General features: G+C 33.4%; 4 protein-coding genes and 1 non-coding gene across 6 annotated transcripts; 1 reads left to right on the forward strand and 4 right to left on the reverse strand.

Annotated features, from left to right (window-relative positions):
• Positions 1 to 7,920: 7,920 nt before the first annotated feature.
• Positions 7,921 to 11,715, reverse strand: LOC18042976 (pentatricopeptide repeat-containing protein At5g66520). The gene is made up of 3 exons (XM_006433020.2): positions 9,435 to 11,715; positions 9,204 to 9,336; positions 7,921 to 8,108 (listed from the first exon to the last, which is right to left on the reverse strand). Exon 1 carries the CDS (start codon positions 11,564 to 11,566, stop codon positions 9,617 to 9,619), a length of 1,950 nt encoding a protein of 649 aa, XP_006433083.1. The 5' UTR covers positions 11,567 to 11,715; the 3' UTR covers positions 7,921 to 8,108; positions 9,204 to 9,336; positions 9,435 to 9,616.
• Positions 11,716 to 12,248: 533 nt separating this feature from the next.
• LOC18042977 (protein translocase subunit SecA 1) lies at positions 12,249 to 14,835 on the reverse strand. The gene is made up of 5 exons (XM_006433021.2): positions 14,574 to 14,835; positions 13,805 to 13,953; positions 13,412 to 13,573; positions 13,020 to 13,135; positions 12,249 to 12,575 (listed from the first exon to the last, which is right to left on the reverse strand). Exons 1-5 carry the CDS (start codon positions 14,758 to 14,760, stop codon positions 12,557 to 12,559), a joined length of 633 nt encoding a protein of 210 aa, XP_006433084.1. The 5' UTR covers positions 14,761 to 14,835; the 3' UTR covers positions 12,249 to 12,556.
• Positions 14,836 to 14,895: 60 nt separating this feature from the next.
• TRNAL-CAA lies at positions 14,896 to 14,979 on the forward strand. The gene has a single exon. It is a non-coding gene; the product is annotated as a tRNA-Leu (tRNA).
• A 351-nt stretch (positions 14,980 to 15,330) lies between these two features.
• Positions 15,331 to 18,244, reverse strand: LOC18042978. Its single transcript, XM_006433023.2, has 2 exons — positions 17,599 to 18,244; positions 15,331 to 16,393 (listed from the first exon to the last, which is right to left on the reverse strand). Exons 1-2 carry the CDS (start codon positions 17,976 to 17,978, stop codon positions 15,739 to 15,741), a joined length of 1,035 nt encoding a protein of 344 aa, XP_006433086.1. The 5' UTR covers positions 17,979 to 18,244; the 3' UTR covers positions 15,331 to 15,738.
• A 306-nt stretch (positions 18,245 to 18,550) lies between these two features.
• On the reverse strand, positions 18,551 to 22,501 carry LOC18042890 (kinesin-like protein KIN-14U). 2 transcript variants are annotated; one of them, XM_024184556.1, is made up of 11 exons: positions 22,230 to 22,501; positions 21,735 to 21,930; positions 21,530 to 21,613; positions 21,286 to 21,447; positions 21,076 to 21,182; positions 20,791 to 20,975; positions 20,519 to 20,683; positions 20,210 to 20,428; positions 19,984 to 20,021; positions 19,581 to 19,708; positions 18,551 to 19,498 (listed from the first exon to the last, which is right to left on the reverse strand). In XM_024184556.1, exons 2-11 carry the CDS (start codon positions 21,922 to 21,924, stop codon positions 18,884 to 18,886), a joined length of 1,893 nt encoding a protein of 630 aa, XP_024040324.1. In that variant the 5' UTR covers positions 21,925 to 21,930; positions 22,230 to 22,501; the 3' UTR covers positions 18,551 to 18,883. The 2 variants fall into 2 exon arrangements, with proteins under 2 accessions (XP_024040324.1, XP_006433087.1); XM_006433024.2 differs by lacking the exon at positions 22,230 to 22,501 and having other exon boundaries at positions 21,735 to 22,221.
• Between the last annotated feature and the right edge of the window lie 4,321 nt (positions 22,502 to 26,822).

Below are 26,822 nucleotides of genomic sequence, written 5' to 3' on the forward strand. Positions count from 1 at the left end.
ACATAGAGCAAAAAGTTTCTGGACAAAATCAGAATTTTAATTATTAGGAGTTTTTTGTATTAATAACTCACGTATTCATTGAAATTCAAATTTAGGACCTAAGCCCCAAGAAAGCTGCTCCATACCACTAGAGCTAGACCTTGGCTTCAAGTCATTAGGAATTTTACATTCATTACTTTGTTACATTATCATTATTAATAATGCTATCCGATAGGATATATTCTGTATTTACCATATACTAAAAATAGTAAATTAAAAATTCAGATACATAAAATTTAATGTGCTCTATATTTCCAAAATTTATCACTCATAATTATTAATGAGACAACTCTCTTTAATTATACTCATACCTAACCTTTTGATTTACTAACCAAAATTAAGAAACTACGATAACGCCAATTCATTAAAATGTTCCCATTCCAAGATTATTTGCCCTTCGGTTTTAGAAGAAAATGAATCAATGCTTGAATTATATCGTCAAGCTACATATATGAGTGCATGCTCTTGAGCAATAGTAACAAATCAATCAAAATCAGTTTCCTCATCAAAAGACCCATTGAAGAACATATAAATGGCAAAGTTGATCGCTTTTTGCTTCTTTCCTGCACTCATTCTCCTTGCACCTGGTGTACCTTTCGTTAATTTTTTTTTTTAAAAAAAAAAAACCTTTACAAAATGGGTTCAAAACTAATTTCAAGTATACAAATGAAAATTTTCACAAGATGCATCATGCATGGCTAATAGCTAACATATATGTTGTGTTCATGAAAACAGATGAAATTAAGCGTGAGGCATGTTGCAGAAGCAAAGGATATAATTAAAATTTGCGAAAAAATTTGGCCCTGCAAAGGGGATATTCAGTGCAGAGACGACTGCCAAAAATTGTACTAGGGAGACGGGTGGTGTGATTTTCATAAGGTGCCATAATTCCTCAAAATTGCAATTGTACATATAATTGTTGATTTCAAATTTCTCTGGCTATATGTACTTGAGTCTTGAAATTAATTTAAAGAAAAAAAAGTTCATACCCTGAACAATATGATACATATTAAAGAAAGATGCACATTAACGATACTTCAACCACTAAAACACTATTAAAGACCTAATTAAGTGGTTTTCAAACAATTTTATTTGATTGATTATAACTCGAGTTTGAATTTTGAGAGAAGTAAGAGGTTTAAAAATTAGTTTGGACTTTATCCAAACTTTATAATAATTAAAAGAAGACCTAATCACTTGAGGATTCTCAGCAGCAACACCAAAAATGATTCTCTTCAAGCCCCTTTTTCTTTTCAAAACATGGAAGGAGTGTCGTCCCAAAATAATAAGGATCTCATTTAAATGAATTCACATATAATCATTTTTCCAAAAGCTTAGTCGTTCTATGCTTTTCAAATTCAGCAGTATGCCCCCTAAATAGTCTTACATGTATCGTCATGAGCGTTCACAGACGACTAGCTAGTATTAATTGCGCATGCACGTTGCAACTTCTTAGTATAATTTTGAGAGAGACAGTGCAAAAAGACAGAAATATCTTAAGGCTATATTATTCTTTCTGCTAATTTTTAATAATAAACGTTAATCACTTAATATTAGATATCAATACCAAAGCCATGCTATTGCTTGCTAGATTATTAAACAAGTAATTATTATTAAGCATGCATGGTACCACCATCACACATGGAGCTTGACCTTGCTGATTTTCAAGGGGACAGGGGCGGTGGCCGCCGCCGCAACTGCCGAATTTTATGCTGGTTTTGAATCGACTCCTTCAACCGTTTGTAATCGACCCAGCCGATCTTGTGCTCAGCTTTAAGAGTAACTAGTAATGCAAGAATTGCTAAGATCATTAGCCATATTGCGAACTTATTGTACAACGCCATGATTTTGATTTAATTTAACTGAACACAACTCATTAACTCCTACTTATAGTCATTTTAACCAACATTACATGTGATTTTTTTCACCAAACTGTTTAACCGTTCTACCACATCCACTCATTTGTCCATTCGTTCTCATCCACGAGTGTTGTTCGATATTCATCTCACATGCATCTAGAATGTACATTAATACTTAACATAATTGTAATAAAATTACTAATTGCTCTTTAGTTAAATGGAAGATAATTATTCTTGAGTTTAAGGGTTGGAGTCTTCGAACGTATGTACGAGAGAGAGTATTTGTCTCTGGCTCTCTTTTTTAACTATAATCCACCCCTAGTCCTTCATCTCCTCCAATTAAAATTTTCTTTCTCATAACACCAATGAGTTTTCGATCCACTGTTACACGAATATGCATTTGTATTAATTCCCTCATAAACAATTTGCTTTCTTGTCTTTTCTCTAGAATTTTTCATTTATTTCTTGTATATGGAGTTTGAAGAGTGAAGCTGACTAAATTACTACTAGTAATATGCCAAATTTTTTTAAAAAATTACTTTCTGTTGGTACTCAAATACTTTTCCTTAATTGAACGAGGATAATTTTGACTTTATGTAATTTTTGCGAGAATATAAACAAACTTATATTTAACCATAAAATTAATTCTCAAATTTATTTTTAGAAAATATTTACTCAATAGTTGCATGTTTTTCAAAACATATACGTCGAACTGGAATATTAATTATGGATATTAATTAACAAAAAGTTCCTAATAATTTTGTAATATAACATTTATATTTAAGGCAAAATAACAAGAGTAAGTTTATTTTAATATTGAAGCATAAATTGTGCTTTTATTATAATTTGAATTTTGAAGCCTCAAGCCCACATAGCCGGGGAAATTGGAGATCAACATAAGTATGTACAAGTGCAGTTTTGAGGAATGTATGGCACTTTATGGAAATCACACCATCCATCTCCATCGTACAATCTTTGGCAGTCGTCTCTGCACTGGATATCTGTTTTGCAGGGCCAAATTTTTTCGCAAATTTTAGCGTCGTCGCGTTTTGCTTCCGCTGCTTCATGCATCATGTTTTCTTCAAGTGAAAATTTTCATGTATTTTGTTATATACTTGAAACTAAATTTGAACCCATTTTTATAAAGGTTTTTTTTAATAAAAAAAAAAAAAGAGAAAATAGAGAAAGACTAACCTGCAGATCCAAGGAGAATGAGTGCAAGGAAGAAGCTAATAGCGATCATCAACTTTGCCATCCTTTGAAAGATTAATTAACTTGTTTATCAAAAGGGCTTTTGGGAAACTGGCTTTTGATTGATTTGTTATTGCGTGAGAATATGTACTTATATATATAACAAGATATAATTTAAGCATTAATTCAATTTCACCTAAAACAGTAAGGCAGTAATGGTATGGGAATATTTTGAAAGAACTAGTTGTCGTGTTCCTTAATTTGGTTTTGGATATTATCATTTTACCATTAAAATTATTCTGACATATCATATCCGTACTACAGTTTGGTGAACATAGCATTTTAGCACCAAACGTTTGCGCTGTTATCAATTTACCACTATTCCGTTAGAAAAACGTTAATTTTTAACAGGAAATTAGTTAAAAGTTGATTTTACCCCCAAGAGAATAAAAGATAATTTTACACTTTGAAAAGAAAGAAATAATGAACAAAAATAAGATTTAGAAAACAACTAAAAATTGTAATTAATAAAAAATAATGAATAATATGTAGAATTACGATAAACGGCAAAGAACAATTAATAAAAATTTATGTTTCAAAATTAATATTATAACCTATGAAATTCAAGTTTAATCACAACTAAAAATAATAACAATTTATAATAACAATAACAATTAATAAGATTTAGAAAACAATTGAAATTTCTAATTAATAAAAATAATGAAGAATATGCAAAATTATGACAAATAACAAAAAAATAAATAAATTCTGCTTCAAAATTAATATTATAATCTATGAAATTCAAGTATTAATCACAACTAAAAACAATAACAATTTAATTAAAGGAAAAAAATTAATGAGAGAGAGGAGCCAATTTTAGGGTTATCAATTTCTTAATTCTCTAATTATTTCTCTTGAATTTTTTTTACTTTGTTTTATTGTTTATTTTACACTTGCAATAGAGTTTTTGGCTTCAATAGGAAATGTCTTTGATACCCTTATGACATCAGCAAAACATCAGCAATTTTTTTACTTTTTTAACGGAATGGTGGTAAATTGATAACAGCTCAAACGTTTGGTGCTAAAATACCATGTTCACCAAACCGTGATACTGACATGATATGTCAGAATAACTTTAGTGGTAAAATGATAATATCTCATTTGGTTAATTGGTAAGTAAAAAGTTAAGTATGAGTATGATTCGAGTTGTCGTAATAAATTAGTTTTGGATAGGGTATGCCAACTTGAAAAGATAAGCGAATGTTTCAGAGCTGAGTTGTAGTGTCTATTTGGGGGAAAAAAAAAGACCATGTTTCGCTATTTGAGATAACTCACTATGGACCAGGGGTGATGGAGATTCACAATGCACTCTCCTTATTCAAGCTGTTTACGTGGCTAAACACTGATTCAATTGGATCACCAAAACACTGATTCAATTGGATCACCAATTGACTCGTAAATGGTCTTGCATGTGTTGGCATTAGATGATTTCATAATCTCCTTTAATTTTTCAAAAGGGTAGAAATTGACGCAAATAAACTTTTTAGTCCCTATCTATTTGACTGTTCAGACTAGGGTGATCAACCACAGTGGTGGACCTGCAGCAAGGCTAGACCGGGCTGTAGCCCGGTCAAACTTAGGAAAAAATCATTTATACCCTTATTTTACTATCAATTATAGCATATAATAGAGATTTTATTTTTTTTTCATGTATGTCCCTAATATAATTATCCTTGTATTTTCATTAATTTTATACTATAATAGAGTTTTTATTTTATTTTTAAATATGTCCTTAATTCAATTATATTTTTTTCCAATTGAAATTAGTGACTTATTTTATAAAATGAGTAAATTATATATTTACTATATAGATAAAAAACATTAGGGGGTAAAATGTTATTACTTTAATTTATTTTTAAAAAAAAATTAATTGAAAAAAAGTATGTCAATCTAATATAAAATTGTCACTAGTATTAAACTACTTAAAAAAACATGTAGTAACAATTATCAACATTTTCATAAACTTTTTATGTAAATTTTGAGATTTTATTTATTAGTTATATTAACTAAGATAAAATTTGAATATTTTGAGGAGCTTTAATTTGATAGAAAAAGCATCAACAATTGATTCTTTAAAGAGAGTCGGAGCGTTTGGCAAAGAAACAACAACACACAAATATATTTTTGTTAGGTTGAATTTAGTTTATAATTGAAACTTTTGACTAATAATATTTTTATAATTTAAAAAGAGGAATAAATTTGAATTGTTTAATTTATTGAAACCTGGTAATTAAGTACTTGACTTCAAACATTAAAGTTTTACTTCAATTTTTAATTGATTGTAATTACATGTGTTCATTTATTTCAGCTTAAAATCCTTAATTAATATATTAATCCTTGTATAATTACATTTTATTAGAGTCAGATTTAATAATTGTAAAATAGTGCTTTATTTTTTTAATTGCTTTTGTTTTCTACTCTTTTTATATAACTATTTTTGTTTATAACTTATAGCGATAAGATTTTTCGTGCCCCCCTTATTTGATGCAATTTTTTCTACTTATAAATTTTTATGCTTACTTTAAAATATAAATTTTTTAATTTAGCCTGGGGTAATACAAATTCTTGGGTCCGCCCCTGATCAACCAAATAAATCTGTTTAAAAATCACTCGATCAAACACTCCTCAGGCAATCATTAACAACAGTCTTTCATATATCTCCTATGACAGTAGGCATAAAGCTAACCCACACACTGTGTGAGTGTTGTTTCCATTATATTCTCAATTGATTTTGAAATTGCACGATGTCCTGTTATTATCTTTAGGAGAAATGATACCGATCACTCGATCTTTTCAATCAATCTATTAGTTGTATATTACCTGCCAGTAAAAAAATAAATAAATCAATACATAAAATACAGGATTTGAAGCAAGCATGCAATAGATGATGGTTTCATTGATAAGATTTTCAACTTGGAAACCAACTTTCAAATGTAAATTTCAATAAATGAATTAAACCATTTTGGACTTCCTGAGAACACTACTAATGAATTTGCAAATAAACTCTTCTACTTCCTAAGAACACCAATAATGGAATTTGGAGAAAGTTTGGAAATGTGGGTTCTTATCGTCTTGTTCTCAAGCTTGCCTGCACCAAAAATCTTCAATCTCATTTAATTTTAGCATCTTCTGATGAAAGTCCTTGTCTGGTGGTTCTTATTTAGTTGTTCAAATACTTCATCTGGTGGTAATATAACCGTTTCTACGAAAATAGAGCGTTTGACTGACGATTGATGCTATAAAATTTGAAATAACAAATGCAGTAACTGTATTGCATTTGTTACATGCAGAACTTGCCACATCAATTCCCTCTCGGTTGAAATTCTTAGGATCAACCAATGGTTTCTCTAAATCCTCAGGCATGATTCAACGTTGAAAATCTCAACCCGGCATGATTTTAAAATCAAAAGCTTCTTGTGAGCATTATGCTTGAGTGCCAATGGTAGCATTAGGTGTTGGAATTTTTTATAAAAATAAAATAGTATCTTATTGTAAAGACATGTCTAAATAAAAGGTGTCTTATTATAAAGACATGTCGAATTAATTGTCCCTTGTAGAAAATGTATTTTTTCATTTAAAAATATAACTTTTCGTGGTGACATTTCACTTGGAGATGCATCATTTCATGGTGACATTTCATTTGAAATGGTGATGGTTCAATTTGGACCATTGATTAAAATTAAATCTTGATCTAATAGTCATGAATGAAGGAGTATCATGAAAAATGACAACCCAAATGAAGGAACACAAGTATGTCTATAAATAGAGATCATGTTTAAGTCATTTAGACATGAAAATAATAATCTCACGCCACTCTTTTCTCAACCTGCTTTTCTAAAACGAATTTAATCATAAAACACTTATTTTTGTACATTAAATGTGCAATATATTGTTTTCTGCAAGAATTTCTTTTGTTTCAAGACAAGCTTGCAACATTCAAGATTTTTTGATTTGCTTTCGTCGATGCACCCACACAACAAACAAATAAGTGTTTGATTGTATCTTGGAGGCGTATTTACTTAACCAATGTGCATCACTTAATTGGTGGGGGCAAATAACGTCTTAAGGAAAATGACATTTGTAACGTGTCTTGAAGTACACATTATTTTTCTACGGTTTATCTATTACCATTATTTTCTTCCTAATACTGAGTTGTAAACACATTATTTTACACAATAAAATTTCACCATTATTATCGTAGTTCTCTACATTTACCATTCATAGTACATACCACCAACATTAGGCCTGAATGGCATGATTTAAAATCAATAGTTTATTATTATTTCCAAGGCAGCTGCTAAGTTACTTTAACTGGAACTAACAGCTCCTAAATTCTTTGAGTGGCAACAATTTGGAGATACCAAAAAATTATCTTTTGGGTTGTTGTCGTGTTGCATGTCACAATACACCTATGCTACGCATTGCGTACCCATTTATTTAATAATTTAAGATTATTATTTATTTAGGAAAAATGGTAATAACATATCTATATTTTGATAAAATGATTATGGGAACTCTCTTATTTTAGAAATGATCATTAAAAAAAAAAAATTGTGTGTCCCAGAAAAATATGTGATCATTTTCTTAAATATAAGAGAATCTCCGTGACTATTAGGGTTTCTTTGTTCTGTTAACATTTATTTATGTTGAATTAATTCACTCCACTATTAGTGTAGCAAAAATTGATTATTCAACATCTTATTACTTTTATTGCAAGAGGCTAAACCCAACTTGATTTTCTCTTATTTAGATTAATAAGTGTAGTACATGGATGTATGGTTACCTAGCACTTGTAGGCACAAAAGCATTGCATTAGGAACGGCAAGTCCAGTGTACAAATCACAAAGTCCCTTTTTCCGTTGTAACGATTTTTACAGTCTTCCCAGCAAGGTTGTTCGCCTTTGCAGTTCCACGCCTTGTGGCAATCTTTTGCTTCTGCCATCGGCACCCACTTTTCATCTATAAGATTTAAGAACGCCGTTAAAGCAGTGTAAATGATAAGATAATCAAGAGAGAGTCTTTCATAGAATAACATATTATTTTATGATCTGATGTACAGGAAATCAAACCAAAAAAAAAAAAAAAGTCTCTTAAGGAGAAATTTTATTGATTGAAAGAGGGTGACAAAACAACCATTGGCAAAGACTGGGATAACTAAAATAACCCAAGATTACACAAGTCATATCCTCTTGGGAGATTAGGATTTTTTCCCACAATAAAGTAATGGAAACCAAAATAAAGAAAAGGCCGTTAAAAGTTTCTTCTAAAAGATAAAAATCACCAGAGTTTTTCTAAAACAAAATTGAGTCCAGAAGTGAATTTTATTTATCTTGATGCAGGCTTGAAAACAACACATCATGCTAGATGCAAGCTTTGAAACAACACCTCATAGGCATGCACATTCATATATCTAAGATGGAAAGTTTAGCCTCTGAAAATAAGATTCAGAATTATTTTACCAGCAGTGAAGAGAAAGAGGACAAGAAAGAAGGATATGACATAACTGAGGTCTCGCTCTGTTTATAGCGAGTAACAGTAACTATTATTATTTATTTGAAAAGAAGAGAATTTGTAAGTCTATGTCATTGTACTGACGCAAGAGTGTTCACCTCATTCTCTTTAACACCGGCCATAATTGAGCAGATAATAAAAATATATTCAGTTGGAGACTAAGAAAAATGTGTATCACACTAACGTGGTCAAGAGTTAGAAAAATGTGTACCCCGCTAGCCTATCTGATCAAGTGTGTTAGATTTGGAAATTTTTAAACAATCTTGTAAAGAAATCTTGGGTGTATATGTTTGCAAAATTTTTAAAAAGTTGGAGTATAAATTCAAAAAATCACATGAAAAATATTTATGTTTCTTAAAAATGATTACCATTTTCAAATAATAACTGTTTCATGGGTTCCAGCTAGTTTAGCTAGTAAAATCTCTTCAATGGAAACGAAATGCCTCAGGGTTTGAACCTTGCTCACATGGGTGGGGAGGGAATTAAGTTGCCATTAGGCTATAACTTAATTGAAAAAAAATAAGAACTGTTTCCACTTCATACCTGAAGTGCATGGCTGCGGGTGTGAAGTCAACAATGGTATGCACAAAAGAACTGTTCCATTTAGGTTGCATAAATTTTTTAGTCTTCAATCTTCAACCTGGCAGGTCCAAAACCATAAGCACCACTTGTTCATCTGTTTGTCAAGCACAATACTAATTAGCTGTTAGCCAATGCAGAGAATTTTCTTGATAATTACACCAAAATAATAGAAGCAATGATAGAAAATTATACCAGATAAAGGTTGAAAAGGTATAAACAGTACAAAGCTTTGCGGTCTTTGAACTCTCAAGAGGGTTCTAAGCTGTTTACAGTTTTAAAAGGGTCTTCAAAGCATCTTAGATGATTGCCATTAACACTAACAGAACTGCACACTCAGCATTAATTGTCATTATGTGGGCTTTTTTATTGCTGGGTTACCAGTACTCCAAGCAGGAACAAGAACCATCTTCAAAATGGTGATAATGTTTTCGATCTCGAATAGATATTTTCCTTTTGAAAACTTTCGAAACAAGCTTCATGGCTGAATGGCAATCACTGCAGATTCGAATATTCTTCACAATCCTTATTACAGATCCAGGCTTGGTACAGATTAAACCAAAAGCTAATGCTAATTTCTCACTATGATATCCAATCACAGTTTCCTTTTCCTCCTCTTCAATGTCAAACATAACTGATCTTGTCTCTACATTATAGCCATAATTCTTTATCTTTTTGACAATTTCTTCCCAGAACTGGTAGATCTCCTGTGTTTTTTCATGGGATCTATCTCCTGCCAAGAATTCATGAACAACACCATCCAATTCAATCAAGCTACATCCAGGGGCCCGTTTTATTTTTCTTTTTCTCATAGTTTTCCTGACTTCTTCAGCATTTTCTCCTTTCAGTGTTTCCACATAAATGTTCGATAATAAAATATAACGACCATCATGGTTTTGATCAGATTCTATCAGCATATTCCCAATTCTTTGACCCATCTCAGCATTTCTGTGTACCCTGCAAGCACCAAGGAGGGTACCCCAGATGACATTATCAGGTTTCATTGGCATTGAAGCAATGAAATTTTCTGCCTCCTCCAACAAACCAGCACGGCCAAGAAGATCAACCATGCAAGCATAGTGATCCAACTCAGGTTTAATTCCATGAACATCAAACATTGAATGAAAATAGTAAAATCCCTTCTCAACCCACCCCAAGTGACTGCATGCAGATAAAACTGCTATGTAAGAGATACTATCAGGTGAGATACCCTTACTTTTCATGTTCTCAAAAAGCTGAAATGCTTCAATACTGTGTCCATTCATTGCCAGGCCAAAAATTGCACTTGTATAAGCTGAAACATCCTTGTCCCCATATGAATGAAACACCTGCATTGCTAAATCAATGCTTCCACATTTTGCATACATGTCTATTAGAGCTGCACATAGTATTGAATCTAATTTTATACATTTCTTTTGAATATAAGAGTAAACCCAATTCCCATAATCCAAAGCTCCTAATTGTGCACACGCAGAAAGCAAACTCACCAAAATAGCAGAGTTTGGTTCCAAATCCAATGATTGCATCTCTCTAAACAAAGCCAAAGCTTCCTTTGGCCGCCCATTCTGAGCAAAACCCGAAATCAACACGACCCAAGAAACCAAACTTCTCTTCGGCATCTGATTAAACACCCTACAAGCATCATCTACAGAACCAAACCTAACCAAGCCACCAAGAATACTATTCCAAGAAACATCGTTCCGTTGAGGCATTTTGTCAAACAGCTTAAGCCCTTCCAAAATCTCACCATTCCTCACATGCCCATTTATCATCGAATTCCAAGACACAACATCAAGATCATCACTCTCATCAAATACCCATCTCGCATCCCTCACTCTCCCGCAAACCGAGTAAAACTGTATCAGAGAATTTTTCACAAACACGTCATACGCAAATGAATTTTTAACCACCATCCCATGCAACTGTGTGCCCAAATCAAAATGAGCACAACTAGCACAACCCTGAAACAAAAACGTAAACGTAAAGTTATTTGGAGCTACATTCAAGTCAATCAATCTGTAGAACAAGTGTAGTGACGTGGAGAGATAGTGCGAGCGGGAAAGGCGGGAGAGGCCCCGAATGACTGTGTTGAAGAGGAAGATTTGAGCGGGTGTTGAGGATTGAAAGAGGAGAAGAAGAGCGTAGTTTATGTCACCATGTGGATTGAGAGACGCGAATGAGATGATGGGTCTGAATGATTTTGGCGGGTGATTTAGGGCTCTTATTATGAGCTGAGTGTGGGTTTGTTTGAATTGTTGAATGGCTTTGCATTTGTAAAGTAGTGATGTAAATGCAATGCTAGGGGGTACTGCCGCTGCTGCTGGCATAGTGTGAGGAGTACTTGTGTCTTGTGTTTTCTTGCATTGAGTATCTTTACCTATACCCTACGTTACCAAATCATGGAGTTGAGACATTAACATGACAGAGAGTAGGGTATTAGATCATTTTAAACAGTCATTTTGCATTGCCACAATATCAGGTTAAAATATCGGATGGTATCTCACGCAGCTTTTATAGCAGTAGATAATCAGATTTTATTGACTTCTGCTAATTTTCTAACTATTTGATGATGGTGATGCCCAAACTGTGGGTTATGGTGCCGCCCACAGCTCACGTGAGTCCATACATAACATTTTTGCTAAGTTACATTTAGTGTAACTATTGCAACACGTAGGCTAAATGGGAACCAACACTAAAGTATGTGATGAGAGAGACGTTAAGAACACTTTAATTGATTGTTTCCCTATTAACTTCTAATATAAAAGAGATTATATTAGATGTGAATGGACATATATACTTATTACGTGTCAATATAGTGAATAGTGAATACAAATGTAAATTAAATTATCTAGAAACAGAAGGTTAGTACAATATGAATAGGGTTATTATCTTTTTACTATTATCAACAACACTTTCAAGGAGTGATATTTGTCGCATTTATAACAAAAAAAATATGATTAAAATGTTCAAATAAAACCCCCCATTGAAGGGAAAGAAAGGACAAAATTGCATAAATTGTAATCCCAAATTGGACTTATGCATTCTATTATCGATTTATTTCATCAAAATCTAATCAACAGCTTAATGTATAAATACAAGCAGAAATTGGATTAAGCAACAAATCTTTTGACCATCTCCTCTCTCCTTAAATGAAAATAAAGATTCCTTTGTGCATGCAAACTCATCCATGAAGCAAAAGTAGGCAAAACACCCCCATGCCATCTCATTTGAGACTGCACATTTGTTTTGCCATCTCAAAGCATCTCTCAAATTCAAGGCTGTTGTAGGGTTTCTTTTGTACTTTATCTTCCTAAATGTCAATCTTTTCCACAACACCTACATAGCAAAGAACGTGAACCATAAGCTAAACAAAGAACATAACATTACTGTACATAGCCAAGCAGTCAGACACCTAGACCTGGAAAAAGCATGAACAAGATATAAGATATAAGAGATCCCCAACCTATCTGGTAGGAATGGCCAAGGATTAACAGAATTAAGCAATTTGAATATCAGAATACGATAATCCAGCTAAATATTCATATGTTATTTGTATTAAAAAGCACCACAATGATGATGACATTTTGAAGCAAAAAGGACAAGAACATCACTGAAATCTTGACAAGGATTTATTGGAAAGCAGCATATAGCATACAAATTTATGTATCTCTATAGGCAGTAATAAAAACCAACGGTGAATTATAATCTCAGTAGCCTAGGAAACAGCTTTTGTCTACAGAATACAGGTGTGTTGCTCAAAAATTGAAGCTGTAAAATTACCGTTTGTATCTCTTCTTGGAACCGCAAGGACAGAGGGCATTTCTACTGATCTGACCACTCTTAGCCAAATTGGACCTGGCAAGATCCAGTGGTGATGATCCCATCAGCTTTTGAATCTACAACATTGAAATCATGGCTAATGATATATTCCCAATATTCTATTCTCACAGAAAATTTCATTTAAAATAACAATAAAACGCCCCAGGACACTTGGAACACATACATGCCCAGAAAAAAACATATTTTTGATGTAAACCTCCCAAGAACTAGTTAATTCACATTAGACATTTTAGGTCATTTTAATCATCCACATAAATCTATCTTCAAAAACCCATTTCAAAGAACCAATATTAGCATTACAAGCGATCACAATGACTTGCAAGATGTATTACCTCAGCCATGCTCTTCGGCATTGGTTTTCCTTCCTCCTTTAACTTCTCTATTTTCTTTTGTGCTTCTTTGGCCCATGTAAACTTTGCAAGGGTATTCTCGACTTCCGCTATTGTGCAATTGCATTGCTTTGCGGCTTCTTGTTTTTGACTGACTTGGAGATTCTACAATCAGAAAATCTAAAACCTTAATCAGGACACATACCCAGATGCAATAAATGAATGTGCGCATATCACATGATAAAAGAAAGATCTACAATGCAAGTATTGATACGAGAATGTCATATTTTTGTAACATGAACATGAGGAACTCATAATACAGATCATCAAACTTGTAGCCTTGAACCATACAAAATTTACCCACAAAAACTGCATGTATGCACACAAAAAACCAACCTCTCCGTTAGGATCAAAAGCACCAAGACAGCGAAGAACTGCCTCTTGTTTCTCAAAAGTATCAGCAAAAGTTGTTGCACTGCTTCTACCAACTATGTATTGCTTTAATGTACCCAACTTTCTTGCTTTCTTTAACTCATCAGCAAACCCTGCAACAATCATTAAAAAATATACTATAAGAATATCAAAAATTGTCCATTTTCTAGTACCATTTAGATAACTTTCATAGAATGCACTTTTGCCTTGGAAGCTTTCAGAAAAATGCACTCATCAGGTGCTTCTCCAAAGGCATTAACTAGTACATCTCTCATTCAGAAGCCATCTTAGAATAATACCTATCAAGTTTTCCACCAAGAATACTTTAAATGCCATATAATAGTCACGAAATAGTTTGTCTTTCAGAAACACCTATAGCAGTGTCAAAAGCACCAATTAAGCACTTCAAAGAACTCTAATGTCTAAATGCTCTTCTATCCTTAAGGAACTCTAAAGTCTAAATGCTCTTCTATCCCTAAAATCAATTTCGGCTATTTCATCCAAACAACCGTGCAATAGTCACAAAAACGCTGTATAGTATTCAGATTTAGCAGTGATAAAAAGGCCTCACTCCTCAAAAGCACTTCTAGTGCACTTCTTATTCAAAAAAGCATTTTTACAAAAACACGTCTAACGTTTTTCACCAGATACACCCTTGTCCAACTATTAAAGGCTTCCGTTAACATTGAATCGAAAGAGAGAGAGAGAGAGATTTATACTGACGGGAACTTACGAAGGAGAGTGAATGATTCAGAGCTGACGCTGCCGTCCTCTGATGATGATTTTTTTCCGGTGAAGACTCCTTTGATCGAGTCCATCCATGAGCCTTGCAGTGTCCTCGTCGTAAAAATCGAGCGGTACTGTGATAATGTTAGGTGATGATTATGATAAATGCTGGTCAATATCCGTAAAGAACGCATTTTTTGGGGATGGGTATGCAGACGGAGCTGATTTTGAGGTTCTCATAGGGTTTTGATGGCTTTGAAATTGCGAAATTGAACGGTAATTCCGACATTGCTTTAAATAATATAGAATTGAAGCGAAGTCACATTCAAGTCAGGATGGCCGAGTGGTCTAAGGCGCCAGACTCAAGTTCTGGTCCTCGAAAGAGGGCGTGGGTTCAAATCCCACTTCTGACAGGTCATGTTTTTAGGTTTTTCCTAATTTGATTTCGAACATAACATAACCTAGAAAAGCATAACTGAAAATTAACCTAGAAATGTATTGAGCATAACTGAAAATTAATACCAGATAGAGACGATATTTACTTCTATTCATATTCGACAAAAGGTCTACTTTTATTTCATATTTTATAGAAAATTAGAGCATATTAGTTCTATCGAGACTCAAAATTATTGATGACTTGGGCCCATTTTTGGGCTTTTTCCATTTTCATTCTAATAAATACAATGCAACCAAGGCAATCAAACCCAAATGCACTATCAATTTCTAATGGTTCATTCTTGAAACACGTTCAAGCATCTGCAAGACCAAGAGCACAGTCGTTCCTATGATTAAAGTTTCTTGTGAGAAAAGAATTTCTACTATGCCAACAATTACATCATCATTTGACAGTCACAAATAACATTGAGTTCACTGTAATCAACCTTACAATTCAGTACAGAATACTAAAATATTCAAGTTGTAGGTGATCATTTCCAATAATAAATTACAAAGAATGTCTTCCTGCCCAGCACAAACTGATGATCCATTGAGGCAAAAATCTGTGGAATCATCAACTCTTCCTCACACATCTGTCGACAAATCCTAACTTCCAAAAAAATCAAGGAAGCAGAAGCAACTCAACAGGCACATAGAGGCTATGCATATGCTGTAACTTCATCTCTTGCTTCTGAGTTGCAAAGAATTATAACCAAAAAGCCCATGCTAAAGACATCTTAGGCTCCAGACCGCCTGAACTCAAACCAGATCTCATAGTGATTGAAAAGCAAGCTATCATGCGTTTTCTTTCCAATATACTCGAGCCCCAAGCTTGTGAGCCTCTTCGTACACTCCTCTCCCCCCAATCGTGAGCAAAACTTTATGTTATGCGACACAAAGATACGTCCATCATAAGGTCTCAACTTACTTGCCAACCTCTCCAGTCCAACCCAGACAAGTTTGTCTGGCATATGAAGAAAAACAGCACTAGCATATATCAAATCATACACAACTCCTGAACCAAACTTAGTAAAATCCATATCTTCGCCTCGTACAATGATAGGGCGCTTGTGTAGAAGACCTTGGGAGGGAAGTTCATATCTGAATGCAGCCATCAAAGAGAGTTCATCTCGCTCCAGGCAATGAAAGTTTTCAGGGTTGAGATACCGAATGAAATGCACGCCAACACGGAGTGTACCACATCCGATCTCAAGGACATGCGAGTTGGGTGTTATGTGGCTGGCCTCAGCAAGGAACTCAAACACATCTCGGCCACCAGCCCAAGGCTCCCCATAATTGCTGTGATGCTCCTCAACAAGAAGCTCACCGGGGCATGGAAGGGCTGTATGGTTGTTTGCTTCCAGTCCTTCATAGTGTGATATGCCTTTGAATCTGACACAATTCCAGAAATTTGATCACAATCATGACAAAACCACCCTCTTTTTTAATAAAACATGTCAAAGTAACTCATGAAGTGCACACACCAAAAAAGAACTCACAAACATGCAAATGGCAGATTTCTCACATTGTGATCTCATGTTTGAAAGTGCTGCACACAGCAAAAAGCCAAATGCCACGAGATTATCATAAGGAAACCTCACCTAGAATTTTAGTTGACATTAGTTATGAAGCACACTTCAGTCAATATATGTTACTGTAAAAATCTATATACAGAGTGTAAAGTGAAAAAAAGAAACATTTCAGCAACCCGTTTTACACGGTGTCCAATCCCAGAAATCACAAAAGATAAATAATCTGATTCACATATTCCACTTTTTCCTACTACCCTTAGAAACAAGCTTCCTAAGCACCCATACCAGGCATCGCGAATGGGAAACCAGTTTCCAGAAAATAAAATGGCAGATTTCTCACATTGTGATCTCATGTTTGAAAGTTCTGCACACAGCAAAAAGCCAAATGCCACGAGATTATCATAAGGAAACCTCACCTAGAATTTTAGTTGACATTAGTTATGAAGCACACTTCAGTCAATATATGTTACTGTAAAAATCTATATACAGAGTGTAAAGTGAAAGAAAGAAACATTTCAGCAACCCGTTTTACACGGTGTCCAATCCCAGAAATCACAAAAGATAAATAATCTGATTCACATATTCCACTTTTTCCTACTACCCTTAGAAACAAGCTTCCTAAGCACCCATACCAGGCATCGCGAATGGGAAACCAGTTTCCAGAAAATAAAATTATCTTAAACTTGTTCCTTATTCCTAGGACTCTTACTGAAAACTCTTTTCAAGAACTCCCCAGCAAAAAATCCCAGAATTTTAAAAACAAAGACACACTATACATGAAAAAAGCACATTGAGCTTTAGAAATATTTTCCATATCATCCCATCAAAAGTGCATGTTTAGCAATTGACAAAGTGACTCGCTGAGACCCCATTTGGAATTGAAGTCTCATGAGCTATAGTAGAATACAATCACTAAAATGTCAAGAATGTAAATGAAACATCAGTTCTAACGTCTCAAAATGTTCGTGCAATTTTCCTACACTAATTTCAAAAAGCTGTTTCTACTAGTGAAATCAAAACATGAAGGAAACTTAAGAGCGAGAGTAAGCAAATGAATGAGCTTACTGAATGAGATCTTGCAATTGCTGAGCTCTAGTACGGGGATTAATCCCCTTCCTTAACACATTGTCCTGCATGTGAAGCCCGTTCTTGTGGATCTGATCCCTCACCCACTCAATATCCTCTTTCGTCGCCGATGTTCTTTCGCTAAACGTTCTAGAAGAAGAAGAAGAAGAATCATCCTCGCTCCTTGCAAAGTCAGAAACGGCGCCGTTCCTGACAGCGTTGCCGGCGGCAGTGGTGGTGGAGGAGAGAGGACAATTACACGTGGAGAGCGAGGAGAGGAGGAAGAAAAAGAAGATCGCTGCGACTGAGAGCGAGAGAACGAGTACCGGTACGGTGATTACTATACCCTTTTGCTGCGTCGGTGATGTTACCAGAGCCATTCGATTTCGTTTCGTTTGTTCGCTCGCAGAGTGCCGTGTGTGTGTGAAGAGGAAGAGTTGTCTTTACGGTTACTGGCCTGGCAAAATGATGGTGCTGGGTGGATTTAGCTGTACGAGATGGCCGACGTCGTTTCTCGCTTTGATTATTCGTTTTCTAAAGAAGACGGATGTCGACATGTCGTTGACGCCGAGAATGTCGTTCTGATGGAGAAGTAGTGGCCGCCTAGTGGGAGCAGGGGCATAACTACAGTGCGGGTGAGTCCAAGGAAATTACCATAGGCGTCTCCATGACTCCATCCTTTTGAATTGGATTTGGATCTTTAGCATCCAAAATAAAAAGCCAAGGCCCAACTTTGAAACAAGCATTTGTGATTTTACTAGTTTAGTCTCGTAGAGGTTGATTTTTTTTTGCCAAATATTTGAATGGTATGGTAAAATCTAACATATCTTGGGTCTAAATATTCAAATAAAAAATCCTAATAATTTTTTATACTGTAAATATCAACATAATAAAAAGCATATGTATTTAATTTGTAATGACTCTAATCAGAGGAATTGAAATATAACTTCCTTTTGCTTCATCATTACAAGCATCATTTGAACTACAACTTACACAAATCATGTTAATGAATAGTTAACACTCACAATCAGACCTAGACAAACCATTTTATGCTGGGAACATGTAAACGCACCATAAAATTTACAGATCCCAGCAAAGCAAACCATCACTCTTACTATGTACGTTATATGACACATGTCACCCTCTATGAACTTGACCCGATCATATCAATAAACCATGAACAAAAAATCCCTCATTGAAAGAAAAAAAGTGGTAGACAAAACAAAATTAATCTCACACATTTCCCATATGCCACAAGTTATCACTAGCAAAGTTCTTTTCTCTGTTAGACGAAATCAGACATCCTTCTCCTGTGACGAGAGAGTGTTACTTTCAAGTTTGGATCTGAATATGTGACAACCTTGTTTCGTGGCATGGAAGTTGTCTTTGAATACAGGCCGACATTGCCTTTAGGACTCTCTGTGACAGGAGTATTGGTTTCACCGTATCTTGGTTTTTTATTCGAACATCGTATCATTGCTTTGAAACGAATATCCAAGAAGCTAAGCGATTGAGAACATGAAAATTGTGCTGAACTTCTAGACCCTGTTATCAAACTCCTGGCCCTTATGCTGATCTCCTTCTCTGCTGCATTTTTCCTTTGACGGCTAGCAACAGTAGAGGTCATGAAACGAGGGACAGAGTTGCTAACACTTCTTTTAGTTACATTTTTAGATGCTTTTGGGGTTTCAGCTGCTTCCTTTAGATTTTCTTTGGGACTTACAAAGCTCTTTTCCTCATCCTCAAGGGACTGACATGTGGCTGAGAACAACTTTTTCTTTTCACTTAGGAGGGACTCAACCTCCTTTATTTGATTCCTGACATTCTGACATTCAACTTCAGCTTCTCTCATGTCCTCTTCGAGCTCTGCCATTCTTATCTCCCTTCGCTTCTTCAAGTCCTACAGTAGAGGATGAATATCAGAAAGTATTGCAAATGTTTAATCCATGTCATCCAGAAGAAGAAATTCCAAAGATTGATACCTCTGATAGCTCCCTCTTGGACTCTATTCCCCTTGCTCGCTTGGCAAAACTCAAAGAACAAATTGTCTCCCCAACATCTTCTTCACATGGGCTTGCATGAACAAGCATCAAAACCTTTGAACCATCACCTAAAGCAATTGGAATGAGGGCCATCATGCATTTTCATATATTTGGTTTAATTTTATCACAGGAAAAAGAATTAATTCCATAATGTACAGTAGCCATTAGTTTGTAAATTACTCCTCACACTGCTATGCAGATACAAGTGGACAACATCTAATTTCTGGCAATTTCTAAAACATAACAATATTTCATAATAAAGTAGGAGTTCACAGCCAAAAGGAAAGGGGGAAATTAATTAAAAAATAATAACAAGCCAGAAGTACAAGAGCAAAGGTGTTACCGAGGGAATCTCTGAGGATCTGAGTTAGCTTGCTATTTCTGCAACCCAAGAAATAAAATATAATCAGTAAGAAAGAAGCAACAGCTACTCAGAGCTATCCTAACAGCATTTAAAAACTTGGAATCCATGTCTTTTTCAGTTAAAGTATATGGGCCCACTCCTAGCTTATCCAACAAAAGAAAAAGGATAATTAAAAGCTGAAAATAGAAGCCAGCAAAGAACTTGCCTGTAAGGCACATGGCCTCTCTTCCTTCTCAGAGCTGCAATAACATCAGCCAGTGCAGAAAGTGAGAGATTTATGGCCCTTCCCTCATCTAGTGTTTGCCCAGTGGCTCCTGTTTTCAGTACCCGCTCGCTGCCTCCAAGATCAACCATCCAAAGTTTGCTTACTTCTGTTTTGGCTTCCAAGCCATCCCCATGTCGGAAAATGGTGATCCTCATTAAGCTAGATATATGAAACTAAACAGATAATGTAATCATCAAAACAAATCAATTCATCAACAAAATTCTAACCCAAACTCAACCAGAAACCCACCAGTGTGACCTGCTGGATGCCTCATTCACATTAGTCCATGAAGTTGATCTAACCCGTCTCCCTTTATTGTACCACCATCGGGCCTTTGTAAAATCTGGGATTTGCACCTCTGTCAGGCCCTCGATTTCCACTGTGCCCTTCGCATCTGTTTGAATGTTGAGATTGCTGTAGTAGAGTGAGCAAAATCACAATAAGCATAATCGAGTGAATGACCTTCATTTTTAGTTCAAAGTTTTGGAACTGATTCTGGGCATTTGTAGAAACATAATTACCATCTAGTCGCAGCATCATATGCTTTAAATACTGGTTTTGGAGCCAATAGATCCCTCACGCTACCCAAGTAAACCTCCAGCATGCTCATTGAAAAGCTTACAGATGATGAATTGTCCAAAGTGGCTTGACGAAAAAGCTCTTCAAGAGCTCGAGGAACAATTCCAGGCTGATCACTAGTGCCATCCTGAAACATCATCACACTCAAACATTCATGAATGAAAAAATCTGGGGATTTTAACAATATGAATTCGAGAAAAGCAACAAATTTAAATATAGTCACTAACCATTGTGAATGTCTTGCCAGTGCCAGTTTGACCATAAGCCAAAACACAAACATTGTGCCCGTCAAGCGCAGATCTAAGAATTGGTTCAACCTCAACAAAAACATCTTCTACAGAGTTTTCAACCAAAATAAAGCCTCTTAGACAACTGGAAACAGAAAACATATTCAATTAAACCTGGAAATGAAGAAACACACGAAATCAGATGCTAACCTTGACTAGCTGCCTGATTAAACACCTTATCAAATCCGAATTCTTTCTTGCTTCCTCCTGATCTAACCACAACCTTCTCCAACTCAGTAAGTACAGGTTCATGAATTACTCTTCTGCCTGTCACTAAAAATGATCTGACTCGACAAAAGACTCTAATACAGCCTGCAAATCAAAATCAATCCTTTAATCAAAGGGCAAAGTAAAAATATAAAGTCCCTTCCTTAAATCAAAAATAATAAACTACCTTTGATGTCTAATATCTTATTCAATGCTTCTCGTCGTTTCTCATCCAATCTCCTCTTCTTCAACCTTAATTCCACAATTTCTCCTGCACAAAAATGACACCAATTTTTCACAAGAAGACAATGAACACATGTTGCTATAATTTTATAATTGAACACATATGACAATTGACATTTCCTAGGACTGAAACTTGAAAAATCTTTTACCTTCAAGATTGATTATTGACTGCTCAAGCTCATTCTTTTGTTGCTCAGGAACAACATTGACATCGGTGCAAATCAAAGGAAGCGGCGGTGAATCAGGCAAATCAGGAACCGGAGGCAACCCATCACTGGATTCAAGGGTTGATTCCATTGGAGATGATTTCAGTGGCTCTGGTCCTTTGTCAAGAACCATTGAGATCTGCTCATTTTCAGTTGAAATGAACATACAGAGAAGCTAATAAAATTTTTGAAGTTTAAAAAAAAAAATAACTTTTTTGAGCAAAAATGCAAATATGCAACGTTGGTGGCTGAAAATGAATACTCCACCAAAATTGGAATGCGTTGTTAGCTAAGTTTGATTGGTTTAACAGAACTCCAAAAATATACAAGATTACAGAAACTAATAAGTGCTGAGTTGGATGTTCATTGGTTTAAATCAATAACCACTACATTTCTCAGCTAAGACTAAGAGATGAAGTACAAATGAAGCAAAATCACCTCTTTGAAGAGTACACAAAAAAGCAGCAACTAGCAAGCGCTGGCTAAATATTCAAAAGCAAAAACCCAGATCATTAAACCAACCAAAAAAAAGATATTCATTAAGAAAAGTTAAAAATAATAAGTCAAAAGCTGAGTGAAGATTTTCAAAAACCCGACGAAAATTTGGGAGTGGTGACAATGAAATGTTTCAATGATTGAACACTCTTTGCTCTCTGATTATTAGGGGGTGAAAAGTGCTTTTATAACAGTATAATGTTCCATACATATTGTGAAAATACCCATAATGGAATATATATATATATAGAAATTCTCGTATAATGGTTGGTCCAGATCTAAAGTTGCACTGTAAAGTTGGTATTTTTTTAAGACAAGAGGAGCGTGAGGAGCGGAGGTGCAAACGTGGACTTAAATAGTTTCAAATAAGTGCTTTTAATGGTGTAGGATAATTTTTAATATATTTATTTATTTTAGATTTTTGGAATGCTTTGACTGAAAGTTAATGGAACTTGGATAGGATCCTCTGCAGTCTAGCAGTATGCAACAGAGATTGGTGGGTGGTGAAAAAATAATAGGTTTTTTTGGTTGGTTTGTAATAAATAAAAGGTTACTTTTACGATAAAATTAAATTTTTAATATCATATTACTAATCTTTAAATTACGTCAAAGCTAAGCATGATCAACATTCAACAGTATGGCTGGTATAATCCAATTACTCAATACAAACATGACACAAATTAATGGGTATGAGTCATCAAACTTAACATAATTATTAAATGAGATGGGTTCAGGTCGACATAATTTTTTTCGTATTTGATTAGAATTAAAGTCCTTAACTCGTTTATCTGGTTAATAGCATGATTATATTTTTATATTCTAAATGAATTTATAAATTTCTTTTATTAAAACTCAAATATTTGTATGCAATAATGAACATAATATATGTCAATTGATTTCTCATTGCTGATCCTTAATTTTACAACATCAAATGAGATTAGTAATTGATTTTAAAGATTTTTTTAATAAAATCTCCAATAGAATAGTAAATTTTTGATAAACGAAGTCTAAAATATTTTAACTTTTTTAAAAATCGGTTATTCTTTTAATGTATTTCAATGATAATATACAGAAAAAAATATCTTTTCAATTTATGTATTTTATAAATTTAACTACGACACTTTAACATAGTATTGTGGCGATGAATATTGTAATTGAGTACTGTCACATGATCAATTTTTTTTTTTTTAACTTTTTTACCATTTCAATGTGTTCAAGCGAAGGTGTGCTAAGGGAACCGCTACCAAACCTTTTCATTTCATCGCCATCGGGTTCTTTTAGATATGTTTTTTTTTAAGTACAAATAACGCAATTTCACTGTAATGCCAACGTGGCAAAAGCGCTTTGGATATTTATTTAGCTTACGGTAGTCTCATCGCAGAGGATGAGAGCGCTTGAGCCTTTTTTTAACGGTGCCACAGAGAAACTGAAGTCTTGCCGTCGACGGTAAAATTTGCAATAATGACCGGTGGAAACAGCCTTTTTAGGCCGTTGGATTTAAAAATTGCAAAACTATGTAGCATGGATTTGCCATAAAGTACAAAGTTGATAACTAACTACAACTAGGAAGTTGGAACTTGGAACCTTCCTAAAGCAATTTAGCATCTTGCTTTTGTTGTACTTTCTCTCTTTTAAAAAAAAGAATTAAGTTTTTCTCTTTATATTTAATTTGAAGAAATTGTGTCAAAAGAGAGGATTTTGCTATGTTACATTGAATGTACCATACACAACTAATAAGAACCACACAATTATATGGGTCCCATAATTTATGTGGTTCTTATTAGTTGTGTATGGTACATTCAATGTAATATAGAGGCTCCCCAAAAGAGAATATGAGATAAAAAAGAGGTAAAAATATGGAAAACTCCTATTGAGATGTAAAACTATCGGAGACATGCAACAGCCGCCACACAATGTTGGATATTATTTGTGTTGGGCTTGGGGGTTGAGATTTTGCTTTTAGATCACACCACACCACTCATAAGATCTCGTAGCATTTAATAGGCTCATCATGTGTAGCCCACCAATCAATTCTAACCCGGGAATGCGAGATTCTGACGCCTCTCATTCTACGATGTAGCCATCTATCTCATTCTTCGGAGCGCACAGAGTCTCATGTGCGATAGGCCCTTGGGGTCACACAACTGACTTGTTTGCAGTAGGCCCCAAGGGACACCACACTGGACATCTGTGTCGACACTAGTGTGGACAATTAATTGACTATGCTAAAAAAAATAAAACACTTTTTTCCATAAATTTTTTTTGAAAATATTATTTGAATAGGGCAAGTTTATAAAGAAATTTTGATATTATGGGTAATTTGTATTTATAATTTTCTTCGCAATAAATTAAGTTTCTAAATTTGCCCCTAATCACATACACTGTATGTGATTATCTATTTCCTAAACTGTTGGCTCATTAACTCCGACGTTGATATCATTTGTACTAACTCACCTCACCAAATACGATATTATTTCCTTTAAATTAGGCTCCGTATACTTTTAGATCAACTCAAAAAGTCTCGTATACTATTTGAGAAATGACCCAGTATAACCCAATAATTATTTGTAACTCAATAATGTGTGATTCAACAACCCTACCATAAAGTGTTTGGTAATATTTAATTTTAAAATTCCTATGAGGTTTAAAAGCAAGTATAGGTGTTTGATAAATTTTACTATTAAACTGCTGTAAGAATATAAATGACTTAATTGAATATAATATTAAATAAAATTTATTTAAATATTTATAAATATGTATATAAAATATTTTTCTGTATATGTATAATAATTGATAACTAAAATAAATATATTATACTATTATTTTTTATTTTGTTATGTCAATATGTTTGGTATAATAATAATTTCTTTAAAGTTAGTGATTTTTATTTTCTAATTGATAAGGAGAATTTAGGATTTTTATAATATATATGAGGATATAATGGAGTTATATTAATTGTAAAAGTGATTTTTAAAATTAAATTTTGAAAAACTACTCATTTTCTACTTTTCAAAATCTACTCTAGGACGGATGATTTTATCAAAAGTGATTTTAGAAAAACTTATTAAGCACTAAATTAGTTTTTAACTTTTTAAAATCACTTTTAACCCTCTCAAAAATAATCTCAAACTGAGTCTTATAGTTAGCATCTTTAGTTCATATTTTATTCTTCTCTTCATTCTTATCCCATCCGTTGACATTTCTCTCAAAAAAATTTGTTTCAATATGAAAATTTCATGATAATTAGTCATTACTTGTTAGAGATGAAAATGAGAATGAAATTTGCATCAAGTCCATCACCCCCGATGTTTATCTTTGTGTTATAATATGTGACAATTAAATACAAGAAAATTCTGTGATGTCATTATTAAAATTGCAGCATCAATGTCATGGTAAACATAAATTTTGTAAAATACATATAAGACTAGTAAATGAAAGGTAAAATAAGTAAATTAATATGAGAGTGGTAAATAAGTGTTTTAAAATTGTAAACAAAACAAACACTTATAAAAATAATATAAAAAATATAAATCAATATTAAACTTTAATTTAAAAAATATATTACTTATTTAATTTATTTGAGCAAAAAAATTTCTCATTAATTAAAAAAAAGTTGTATTGAAAACAATTGAAATAAGTTTTACTAAATTAGTTTAATCATCAATTCTATATTCATGATAGGACATTCATAAAAAAAAATAAAATCATTTTCTGTTATAGTATTTGTTTACTTTACAAGATAATTAAGTGAAATTATTTTTCTTGATGTGGATCGAGCCAAAACAAAATAAAAATACATTCATATATTACTAGATATATATGAAATATCAATAAAATTGGATCTAATTTTTAGTTTTATACATATTTCATATAGTTTCAAACTTTACTTCTTGCTTTGGGGTTGCTGTTGAGGAGGTTTAAAAGAATGCAAAATCAGTTATCTTACAAACAATTTTGAAAAATATAAAAAAAAAAGGTTTTCCAAAATTTGATTTTAAGAATAAATTTTATCCTTAATAAAATTTCACATATATTATCACATGTATTATATAAACCCAAAATTATTATTATTAGTTTAGAAATAAAAAAGTACATATATAAGGTAATCATTATTTTTAATGAATTTTATTTTGTATTTGTAAGTTTTTAATTTTTTTCAATTACTCTTACAATGTTTACTTGTTTTACATTTCATTTATAAATCTTCTATTTCATTTTGTATAATCTGTATGTTATTTTACACTTAATATTGTTTTAAAAGTTTTATGATACTTTTGTAAATTTATGTTATGTTTACTACTAATACATCATTTTACCCACTCTTACGTTAATTTACTTGTTTTACTTTCTATTTACAGGTCTTATATTTATTTACTTAATTTACACTTAATGTTGATTTACAAGTTTTATTTTATATCTTTAAATTTATGTTTTTTTTTGCCAATATTACATCATTTTACCACTCCAATATTAATTTTATTTACATGAGTTATTTTTAATTTTCTTAATTATGTTTTGTTTTACACTTAATGCTGA

This window comes from Citrus clementina, unplaced genomic scaffold (genome assembly GCF_000493195.1).
Source record: "Citrus clementina cultivar Clemenules unplaced genomic scaffold, Citrus_clementina_v1.0 scaffold_5, whole genome shotgun sequence".
NCBI classification, from domain to species: Eukaryota; Viridiplantae; Streptophyta; class Magnoliopsida; order Sapindales; family Rutaceae; genus Citrus; species Citrus x clementina.